Here is a 12,198-nt window from a genome sequence, read left to right on the forward strand (position 1 = left end):
CTTATTTCTAGTCTAAATCTACCCTCTTTTAGTTTAAAACCTTTACCCTTTGTGCTATTGCAACAGGGCCTGCTAAAAAGTTTGTTCCCCTTTAAGTACTAGAAGGCTGCTATAAGGTTTTCCCAAAGCCTTCTCTTCTCCAGGCCGAACAGCCCCATCTCTCTCAGCCTGTCCTTATAGGAGAGGTCCTCCAGCCCTCTGAGCATCTTTGTGGCCCTCCTCTGGACTTGCTCTGGCAGGTCCATGTCCATCCATGTCCTTTCTCTGCCAGGGCTACAGAGCTGAATGCAGTACTGCAGGTGGGATCTCACCAGAACGGAGTAGAGGGGCAGAATCACCTCCCTCGACCTGCTGGCCACGCTTCTCCTGATGCAGCCCAGGATACATTTGGCTTTCTGGGCTGTGAGCACACATTGCAGACTCATGTCCAGCTTTTCATCTACCAGTACCCCCAAGTGCTTCTCGACCGGGCTGCACTCAATCCCTTCATCCCCCCAGCCTGTATTTGTGCTTGGGATTGCCCCGACCCAGGTGCAGGACCCTGCCCTTGGCCTAGTTGAGCTTCATGAGGATCACATCACCTCACTTGATGAGCTTGTCCAGGTCCCTCTGGATGACATGCCATCCCTCAGGCATGTCAACTGCACCACTCAGCTTGGTGTCATCTGCAAACTTCAATCCCACTGTCTATGTCATTGACGAAGATATCAAACAGCACTGGTCCCAATATGGACCCCTGAAGGACACCACTTGTCAATGATCTCCATCTGGACATTGAGCTGTTGACCACTACCCTCTGGATGTGACCAACTGGACAATTCTTCACCCACCGAACAGTCCACCCATCAAATCCATCTCTCTTCAATTCAGAGGGAAGGATGTTGTGGGGGATTGTGTCAAAGGCCTTACAGAAGTCCAGACAGACGACATCCATAGCTCTTCCATTGTCCACTGATGTAGTCACTCCATCATGCTGCGTGCATCGGTGTAGAGGCACTTCAGCTGGGCTGTCGGCTGTGTCACCTTCTTCGAGGAACACCCCTTAGTTCCTTTGCGCTGGCAAACCACACTGCGTGCGCCAACTCGTGCCTGCCCTTGTGAGACATCCTGATAAGGGACCGGGAAGTTGAGTTGCTCCACCTATGGATCTGGATGTTTCCAGAGCTGCAAGCAGAGGAACGGTGCTTACCTTGGGGAGGCTTCTGTAGCCTAGCTTCTGGTTGGATGATCTCCAACATGACCGTATTTGTGTGCTTAGCTGCAAAGCAGGGCTTTAATTCCTAAGTATTTGGGGGAAAAAAATAAAATCCTTCATCTTCACTTAGCTACTCTTCCCATTTGGAAAAAGACAATCCAGGCATAAAGTGTTGATTTAGTGAAGCAAGCAAGCTGACTGGCTGATCTGTTCATTGTGGAGTGAACTGATCTGGAGTGCAAAATAGCAATACCTGGGTATAACTGAAAGACAACAGAAAAACGTTTTCTCACACTTTCAATTGAAGGAAAGCACTCAGCTCTTGCATTCATCAGTAACTATTTAATGGACAATAAAAATAGCCACTTGGGATTCATTGACAGGTGGGAAGTGATTAACCTCTAGTAGCGATGGTGAAAATGGAGCAAATTCTAATGTCTGAACATACACGGCCTAATTTTTCTTGCTTTTTCTTAAATTTACTTTTTGCACTTGCAAAAGATGCCTTCATTCATTTACCTCTATTAACAAACAAAGAAAGGAAATGGCTATACTTACTTTATTCACAGACTTTTCCAAGTATTTTACAATTTTAATAAGTCTGCTGTAAGCATTTCTTTTTAATTATATTCAGCGTCACACTCTTCTGGAACTATCTGAGAACAGAAGGAGAACAGAAAATAAAAACCCATTTGATCCCAAGTTACCCATTAACAACACATTCCCAAGTTCTCTAATTATAGAAGGAGCTGCAAAAAAGTCAAGAGTGGTAACTCTCTATATAACAATAATTCCTGGTTTTGTCTTTAAACTGCAGCTTTGGCAATGACACATTCCTTTGCATCACATAAAAAGAAAGCTCCACCTCTCTTTCCAGGATCCTCCAGTCACCCCACATAAAATCCGTAGGAGAGACAGGTTTTGAAGCATCTTCCCATTTACAGGGACAGGGGCTAAAGAGCCAAGGATATTTCATTAAAATGTCAAAAGGTTTGTCAGTGCCCCCTGAAATCCCTAAAGAAGATGGCAGACCCAAGTGGGACAATAAGTTCCAGTACATTTTAAGCTGTATCGGATTTGCCGTCGGTCTGGGGAACGTGTGGCGATTTCCATACTTGTGTCAGATACATGGAGGCGGTAAGACTGAAATGGGACTTTGCTGAAATATTAAACTACAATTCTAATATAACTATACTAACTTACGATGGGCACAGGAGTTATATATTTGCGTCACTTTTTTTTAACTATCTAATTCTCATAGATGCTTTGCACCCGTTAGATTATCTTTTTCTACAGAGGCATATTTCACTTTAAAATGATGCGTTTGTTTAGGAAATAAGACCAGACTGATTCCAACTCTCAGCAAAACTGATGTTAAAGTTTTTACATTGCTGCTACAGTCCCAATGGGAGCAGGAAACTGAACGGGCAGCTCGCTGCCTTAAGGAAAAGCGAGAAGTCCTGGGGAGGCCTGCATGAACCGGCTCCCAGACAAATGGTTGCTGTGCTTTCCTTTGGGAAGGCGAGCGAGTCGTTCCCCTCCCTTCTCTGATGCTCTTGGGATCTACCTCATCGCCTGGAACTGCCCCTGCGCAAAATTCAATTGCACTTTCTTGATGTCTGTGAGGCTGTTTAAGATGCTCAGCTGAGAGAGGAGCAATGAGCAAATGAAAATTATTTCGGTGGCAAGAAGCTCTTTATCAGTGAACACGTAACAGCTGGAAGATGCAATTGCACAAATTCAAACAAGAAAGGAGAAGAAGCAGTAGGTTAGATTCCTCCCAGGAGACTTAACATTTTCCATTATTTATTTGCAAGATGTGAAATCCAGTAAAACTCTCTCAGATGAGTGCCGTAACTGGGTGGCTTAAAGTCATAGGTGCAAGCACGCTGTTTCTCTGCGTTTGCCCATGGGAATGGCTGGGAAAAGCCTGTTACTTCAGATAATGATACATGCGAGACGTGGTAAACGCTTTTAGAGAGACATCCCCATAGCAGAAACGGCCTGAGACCTGCACAGAAGATGTTCTGCAGCAGGAGCTGTAGGTCAAATACTCTACAGCATCTCAGATGGCCTTTGTATCTTGGAGCAAGGGAACAAGCATTCAGTATTAGCAAACAACATAATAAAACTAAAATAATGTAATATGTTTGTACTGTAATGAACAGTTAACACAAAGTACTCAGTGGAAGGTTTGAAACTAACAGAGGGGACCATAGCAAGCCACAGCTCCTCCGCACATCTCATTACGGAGTTGCTTCTGGGGCCACCAACTGCGTCAGGCTGCATGAACTTTGTGCTTCAGGGGTTTGTGCAAATCTCCATTAGAGATTAAGACGATTATGATGAAATATTGTTCTACTGCCTGTAAAAAGGCTCTCACACCTTCCCATGAAGCACCAAGGGTCGTTTCTCGGTGCTGGAGGCAGGGGTCTAGCTGTGGCCAGCTGTTTTTGACCTCTTCAGAGATCCCAACCTCACTTTAGAAGATTGGCAACACTTAGGTTTGATCTCTCCCCTCCATCCCACCCCTCCGCGACATCCCTGCCCTACAGACATCTACCACCCCAGGAGAAGTGTGAGTTCGAGTGCAAGGAGACCCATGGTGACCTGTTTTACGGACCGCGCAGTGCTCAAAAAGTCTCTTTGCCTGTGTATCCGGCTTCTGAGCACTGCTATATCCCACGGGAGCCTCTAGGGACAAAGACAGACAGGTTTTAGAGCAGGTTTAAAGACAATATAAATAGGAAAATGCTGCAGAGACAAAGGCTGAGTCATTCTTTTGCATCGTGAGTAGTAATTTTCCCAGTGAAAAATTGGTATAAAATAGCTAGCAGACTCAGTAACAGCACAGAGCTACTTGGCATCGCTACAAACAGCGGCACAAGACTGTGGTCAATAAATGATAATGTATGGATGTGCGGCCAGTGTTTGGTCACCGGATTTTAACAAAGGGCCGAGGGAACTCAACAGCAGGATGGACTCAGTGACAAAGTGCTGTGGGATTTGTGAATAACTTATCCCAGAAAGCTGGCGCTGGAAGAGTTTGAGCGAGCCAGGAAGACTTACCAAGAAGACAGAGCTGTTAGGTTTACGCCAGTGTGTAATGTGGTTGCATTTTTCTTCTGCTAATTTAAGGCAGTGATTTGATTTGGGGTTGCACTTTTGAAAGCAAACAACACAGACGCAAAAGCCCAATAGACTTTCAGGGGTACGGGAGCATAAATCCTGCTTGTGGGCATCTGAAGATGTGAACACGGGATAGACCAACAGCATCGTGGTTAACTAGGAGCCCTGAGAGGTGCAGCCACGACTTCAGCAAAGCCTGGTATGGAATTGGCATAGACGTGCTCTAAGGATTAATGACTTCTGGGGTACAGACCACAGTTTCACAACCATTTCAGGTGATATCCAAGGGTTTAAGAGTTAGGCAATGCACTTTTCCTCATTTCTTTTAAAAAACATTTCTCTTTTCAAAAACAAGAGATAAATATAAGTGCTTATGTATTTGTCTCGTGTCAGCTGTTCTCATCAGACCTCTGGACCTTATTCATCGCACATTAGTGTTACTCAGTAACTCAGATCTAATATAATATCAGTTTTGCTGGCATTTATCACCCGTTGCCGTTACTGATTATTTGGATTTATTGCCTGAGTTAAGTTAGTTATTTACTTTTCATGACTAATGGATATGAAGGTTGTTTGCCACAGTAAGTGGAGACAAACACAAAAGTTCCCAGGCAACTGTGATTGAAAAGAAATCTCTAAATGGCCCACTATACAGTTTGTCACTTAAAACCAACACTCAAACATACATTCATCTGAGCATACTTCAAAAAAACCACCCTGACTTCTAGCTGTAACTTAACTGAAGTGTTGTACTTTTGATTATAACTAGCATATATATATTTTCCTAACCCATAGGTATTAAAAATGTGCATAGTGCCCAAGCCTACAAAATAACTGAAAAATAGCTTTAATATAAAATACAGTTTCTTTCTAGGAAAATAAATACACATAAACACTAAAGTCCTGCTAAAAAGGGAGAACCGTTTACTTCTGAGGCAATGATTTACAGACTTTCATAACCCGTGGCCTACCTGAACTTTTGCTAGAATTTGAACTACAACTTGCTACGAAATGCAATTGTCTGGCTCACTGTGTCCTCAGAAGGAAAATAAAATCTGAGAGGAACAACAGGTATACCTGGAAGATACTGTAAATAAATAAAAAGAAGTATGCTGGGAAGAGCAGAACAGTTTGCTCTCTGATAGAAAAATGAATGCTGTTACAACAAGTAACAGATTTTACTTTCTCTGTTGTTACCATGTCCTGCTCAAGTCCTTGGTGAAAAGCTATGGCATTTGGGGTTGATCCTTTAATAACTTTTTGTCTTTGGTAGCCCTTTACAGCTCAGGTTGGTGCATGCTTCCATGTGGGTGCTGCTCAATTGCATCCTTCAGTCACGAGTGTTTCATAGGGAAGTTCTCCAAGGTTATTTTATAAGTCGATCTGCAGATGTTACCCGTCTTCGTTTGAAACTCCTTGGTTTTCTGGACATGGCTTTAGCTCCTTCATTGTTGCACAAGGAGATTATGGTCATTCACATGGGAAACTCAATCCTGCGAAGTTTCAGAGTCTGTAAGACATGCAATGTGGCCTGTCAGTCAAAATCAGTGCCATCACAAATATGCTGCACAAATATGAAATTTAGAGTAGCTCATACTTTTCATCTGGATTAAGACATGTGCAGAAGACATGTCAAAGATCATGAAGTATTGTTTTCCAGAGGGACGGGTGAATACGATTAAGCTGCTGGGGTTTTTTCCTACCCGATGTCTTGATGTGATTCGTTGCTGTGTTGGCTACTACGCTGCTTAGCTGAACTCCCATGGAGAAAGGGGACAGGTCTGATAATCCCCGTTCAATAGCTAATAGCTTTTTCTCTGTATCTGAAAAAGAAGTTAGCACCTATTGCAATTTCTTGTAGGTAAAACATAAATTATCACAGGTATCTTGCCATTAATTTCGCAGCCTTTTGGAAAAACACACCCATCACCGTGTCTCCTATGTACCAACAGAACCGGAGAAGTGGATCTCTGAATGCTTGTCACATTGTACTGTACTGAGATGTACGTTCCGAATTTTTCAGACTCTGCAGATGAGTTTCGTTTGGAGTTACTATTTTGCCACTTTCCAGTCATTTCAGTCTTCACTGTAATTATTTTTTTCCATTCCTATATCTCTGATCTGAAGGAAATTTATTATCCATGTTCCAGCCTTTCAAACGCTGTTGTGTCTTTAGATCATCATTTTAAGTTACTTGCCTTACTTCTGCCAGCTGATCTGCAGGCACTGATAAGATGCAGTATTGCTCATGGGGATCAGTTCCTCTAAGTATTTCTCTACCATTTAGGAATCCTCATGGGTACCCCAACATCATTTGGGTTTTCTTCACTGTTTCTCACGGAGGCTCAACAATTTCTGCTGGTCTTGGTACATCTTGATTAGGAGGTCACCCGGCTGATGATACTTCAAATTGCTTTACGTTTCCACTAGTCAGGTCTATTGCTCTCTCTTTCTAAGATGTGATGAAACCAATTTGGCTGTTTCACTCTTCAGCTTTAGACTGCGCTCCTTCGTTTGTCTCCTGGCCATTCTGCCCTCCGGTGCATCAGCAGCTCTCAACAGGCGGCCTTGTAGTTCGTGCACTTTTCTTCCAGGTTGCCACGTGTAGGTGATATAACAAAGATCGTGCCCTTCAAGTGCCATTTTGCCACAGGGGGGTGACTATGGTTGAGCCGTTGCTTTTCTGATGTGATTTGCCTGTACATTGCAATCGAGGGGTCAGGTTTTAAAACCCTCTGTGTATCCAGAGTTTTTCTTTTCTAGGCATTTTCTTTTCGACTGCCATGACTATCGAGCTATTTTTACACTACAAAACTTTCATTTGAATTAGGTTTGATTAGCTCTGTCAATTATTTCTTCTTAGCGCAATCTTCTGCTGTATTTTCATATTTGCAGACGGCACGCTTCTTATATTGTTCTCACGGTAAACGAGTGTTTTCTTTCCAAGTGTGACATTATGTTTTGCCTTGCTGTAAACACGACTGGAGATACGCACAAACCAGTACAAAGTAAACGGGCTTTTATCAGCAGAATATCTAGACATGCTCTGCTGTCAATGGTTCAGCTGGCAAACAGAGAAGGGGAGAGAGAGATAACAGAGGGCAGTTTGCCCTAATTATTACACAGTTATTTCCAGGGAGATATGATACGGGAGATAGGTCTGGTCCCTTACAGAGCGCTCTTCTAGCAAGGGCTCGGCCTGGCAGGGATTGCAGAGAAACAGCTGCCGCCTGGACCTGACGGGGCTGCCAGGAGAGCTGGGTGGGCGCCCACAGGCACGCTGTGGAGGGGGACGTTGCTGCAGGATTGAAGGAGAACGCAGGATGGAGCATGGCAGGAGGTTACTGAGTTCTTGTGGAAGAGACATGCAAATTCCTTAGTATTTACAGGGGAGCATTCCATAGGTAGCTCCAGGGGAGATTTCATCAGGTGGTGAACCACTTAAAAATAAACCAGCTGCTGTGGTCCTTAACTCCCTCTGTAAACCTCTGCCTTAGGTGGGGTTTATAACAGCCACTTTAGAGCTGCCTCCAAGCAAGGGAACTACTGAGCAGGGGTACCAAGGATCCAAATAAAAGGATTTAACATACTGGGAATTAACTATGGGACTCCATTTTCAAATCTGCTTCTTAGCAGTTAAAAACACCCTAAAAAATCGGATCATAAGAAGAGACATTTATTTCCACCTTTGGCAAATTAAGAACAGTCCTTCATTGAGAAAAGCTTTGCCGATTTTTGTTCCTTTGTGTCTCTTGATAAAGGGCTGAACTATCAAACAACATACCGTCCCCGGGTGTTGTACTTAGTTATTACAGTACCTAGCAATAGGTAGCAAAGTTATTGCAATACCCAGCCTAAGTGATTCAATTTATCTGCCCAGCCTTTCTAAATAGCCAGGGATTGCAAAACACAGGAGCCATTCCAGGAAGAGACCAAAAATCCCCCTGCATTCCCCAACCTCCTTCTCGGGGCCGAAGAGGGAGCAGAGAGCCGAGCTGCTCCGCTGTGCTCTCTCAGATGGTGGTGGTGGTGGTGATGGTGAAGCTGCTCTCCCTGCCAGTCTGGAGGGAAAGGAGAAGGTTTCCAGAGCTGGAAGAGCAGAGCTGGGCAGACTCAGATATGAGATTTGGAGGCAAAGTTGAAAAGGTATAACAAGGCACAGGTTTACTGACAAAGCGATGAGGAGCACAGAGTTGGTGTGAGTTGGTAGGAGGGTTGGGAGGGGACTGAATCAGGACTTCTGCCTTTGTTACCCCAGAGAAAAGAGAATCACAGAGTCACAGAATGGTAGGGGTTGGAAGGGACCTCTGGAGATCATCTAGTCCAACCCCCCTGCCAGAGCAGGGTCACCTACAGCAGGTTGCACAGGAACGCGTCCAGGTGGGTTTGAATATCTCCAGAGCAGGAGACTCCACCACCTGCCTGGGCAGCCTGTTCCAGTGCTCTGCCACCCTCAAAGTAGTTTTTTCTCATGTTCAGATGGAATGTCCTGTATTCCAGTTTGTGCCCGTTGCCCCTTGTCCTGTCACTGGGCACCACTGAAAAGAGCCTGGCCCCATCCTCTTGACACCCGCCCTTTAGATATTTATAAGTGTTGATGAGAACTCCTCTCAGTCTTCTCTTCTCCAGGCTAAACAGATGCAGGTCCCTCAGCCTTTCCCCATAAGAGAGGTGTTTCAGTCCCCTAATAATCTTGGTAGCCCTTTGCTGCACCCTCTCCAGCAGTTCCCTGTCCTTCTTGAACCGGGGAGCCCAGAACTGGACGCAGTATTCCAGATGTGGCCTCACCTGCACAGAGTAGAGGGGGAGAATCACCTCCCTTGACCTGCTGGCCTCACTCTTTTTAATGCACCCCATTTTAACGCACCACTTCGTGGTCACAGTGGTTGTTGGTCATGGCAATAAACATCAATCTATCAGACCATTTTAATTTAATTGGACATTTAGGCAAGGTGCTTTAAGCATACTGATGAAACTTCTCCTGGTCTCATGAATCCCATTTATCTGTGCAAAGCAGGGAGACCCAAATCCGTGTCCCTTCTGAAGGAAGGTAGGGAAGATGAGGTGTTGCACACCATTTTGCAGGAACCAGCCAGGCTGCCGGCAGGGCTGATACCCGTCCCCAGGCACCCAGCAGCACATGCTGCCTCTGGCCCAAGGGAGCTGCTATGAGCAGAACAGGGAAGATGTGGAGGATACAAGTGGGGTTTCGTTGCTCCCACATCTCACAGAACGACTTCAGTCTCGCTTACAGTTTTCCAGTAGCCAGAGGCTCTGTGCTCTGACCAGAACTTCATGCAATAAAGTAACCTGGTCTCTTGGGGGTCTCCAGCGCAAAATCTTGCTTTACCAGGGGAGGACGGAGGAGCACACGCCTGTGAGCTTTAGGGAGGGAAAGAAGGGGATGCACTGAAGGGTAAACACACGCTATAAGGGAGAGACAAACCCTTGTGCTTTATGAGCAGGGGACGAAAAGAAGAAGCTTAAAAGAATGGGGAATGGAGGAAATAGCAAGGCTATTTATAATGGGCTGTAGCGGTGCCTGAGGGGAAGCATCCTGCAGCACTAAGCATCCCAGTCCTTCCTCCTACATCTTCACCAACGAAATTACCAGCAACAGGCGTTACTCGGCAGGTTCCCCTAGCAATGCGCCCTCTCTCAACACATTCTACAAGGACTTTGGTAGGGTCATAAAGCAGACAAATTATCAAACAGTAATTTCGGTGAGATGCAGATAATCATGTGGCTCAATTGCACTTAATTATGTTTTCAGGGGCATTCCTGATCCCATACTTCATCGCTCTACTCTTTGAAGGAATCCCACTGTTGTATCTTGAACTGGCCCTTGGACAGTGCCTGAGGAAGGGCAGCATCGGTGCCTGGAACACCATCTCGCCTTACCTTGGAGGAGTTGGTACGTCTCTTGGGGTCCCAGCTCAAGGAACCACAGCTGAGCTCCCACCCAGCACTCACTTCTTACAGACCTGTGCCTGGTGCTTCTTAGAATACAAAAAGAAAATTTTTACAATGAGGGTGGTGGAACACTGGAACATGTTGCCCAGAGAGGTGGCAGATGCCCCATCCCTGGAAACATTCAAGGTCAGGCTGGATGGGGCTCTGAGCAACCTCATCTAGTTGAAGATCATAGAATCACAGAATAGAATCATAGAATTGCCTACGTTGGAAGGGACCTTTCAGATCATCTAGTCCAACCATCAACCCAACTCTGACAAAAACCATCACTAAACCATATCTCTAAGCACTACGTCTACCCGTCTTTTAAATACCTCCAGGGATGGTGACTCAACCACTTCCCTGGGCAGCCTGTTCCAATGCTTAATAACCCTTTCAGTACAAAAAATTTTCCCAATATCCAGTCTAAGCATCCCCTGGCGCAATGTGAGGCCGTTTCCTCTTGTCCTATCACCTTGGGAAGTGATACGTGGGAGAAGGGATTGACCCCCAGCTCTCTACAACCTCCTTTCAGGGAGTTGTAGAGAGCGATAAGGTCTCCCCTCAGCCTCCTTTTCTGCAGGCTAAACAACCCCAGCTCCCTCAGCCACTCCTCATAAGGCTTGTTCTCCAGATGTCCCTGCTTATTGCAGGGAGGGTAGACTAGATGACCTTTAAAGGTGCCTCCCAACCCAAAGCATTCTATGATTCTGTATCACTCCCATCAGGTGTTATTCTAGGTACACGGAAGCTTTAAATGCAAACCTTCCCACCTTTGCTGTAGGAAGAATTACAAACATGAGCTCTGCTGGGCAACGCTGCCCTGTTCCTACTGTATCTTGGAGCTTACACAAGAGTTGCCTGCCCACAGTGCTTCTCACTCCTCCCTCACAGCCCCTCCAGGAGCCAGTCCTCTCTGTCCAGGCATAGTCAGACTGGAGAGGGGACAGAAAGACAGGATGTCAGGAACAGCAGCCTGGCACCTCCTAAAGAGCCTAAAGCACCTGGGAAAGCTCACCTCCACGAGAGAGGTGCGCTGTGGGGCTACTGAAGGGACATTATCAACATGGCTGGGCACAAGGGACAATCCACAGGGCAGTGTGCATCAGACCTGTGTGCAGTCCCGTACCAGCAAGTTTTTTTTCTAATTTATTTAGTTTAATATACACTGAAAAAATATATCTTGTGTCCTGCGCATACTATTAGGCTGCAAAAGGTGAATGGGAGCAGCCACCGTTAGAGGGCTGAACCATCGGCTCTGCAGGTTTTGAGATGGCACCCTCCTGCCTTGCAGGGGCAAGGAGAAAACCTCGGATGATCCAGCCAGGACTGCTGGATCATTCCCTGCCTTAAGCAAGCGTCTGAAACTGGGATTGGCAATGACAGCCATGCCTGTGGGGGTGTGTGGGAGGAGAAGGGGTGGGTAAGAGGAGTTATCTAAGGGCCAGAGGGCAACCAGGAAGAAATGCCAGGCAGCAGGGTGGTGGCTCCAGTTAAACCCATCTCCTACTATTAGGCATGTCCATCCTCCCTTTGCAAAAATGCAAGCAAGCAGAATCTGCGGTGTTGCTATTCTTCCTTCCTTATTGTAGGAGCAAAAACCAGTTACCAGTTTCGGGCATATGTTCATGATTTGGGACAAAAGAGTGCCCTCGAGCAGCTATAGCATGCTGTGAAACTTCAGTCTCTTTTGGTCTCCGCTATTAAAGCTGTCCCGTGTTGTAGAAAACAACGTATTACAAACTAGAGCAAAGATTTCAGCCCTAATCTTCTACGTAAGTGGGGAGCGTCAGCCTTCTTGGAGCAAGGCTGGTGAGCTGGGGGACCGTGCGCCAGTCTTTGGCTACTGAGAACACGAATGCTCATCTTACATGTGCAAATCTCTGGGGGGGAAACAGAAAATCTTGAAAAATTAGGAAACG

At 45.7% G+C, this 12,198-nt stretch overlaps 1 protein-coding gene across 1 annotated transcript in view; it reads left to right on the forward strand.

Moving 5' to 3' along the window:
* The first annotated feature begins 2,061 nt into the window (after positions 1-2,061).
* Positions 2,062-12,198, forward strand: part of LOC134511785 (sodium-dependent neutral amino acid transporter B(0)AT3-like) — a 29,809-nt gene continuing 19,672 nt past the window's right edge. The window contains exons 1-2 of the mRNA XM_063326307.1: positions 2,062-2,332; positions 10,098-10,238. Of these exons, the coding sequence (XP_063182377.1) occupies positions 2,176-2,332; positions 10,098-10,238 (298 nt within the window). The 5' untranslated portion in view covers positions 2,062-2,175. The remainder of the gene's footprint in view (positions 2,333-10,097; positions 10,239-12,198) is intronic.

Source organism: Chroicocephalus ridibundus, chromosome 2 (assembly GCF_963924245.1).
Source record: "Chroicocephalus ridibundus chromosome 2, bChrRid1.1, whole genome shotgun sequence".
Classification (NCBI taxonomy): Eukaryota; Metazoa; Chordata; class Aves; order Charadriiformes; family Laridae; genus Chroicocephalus; species Chroicocephalus ridibundus.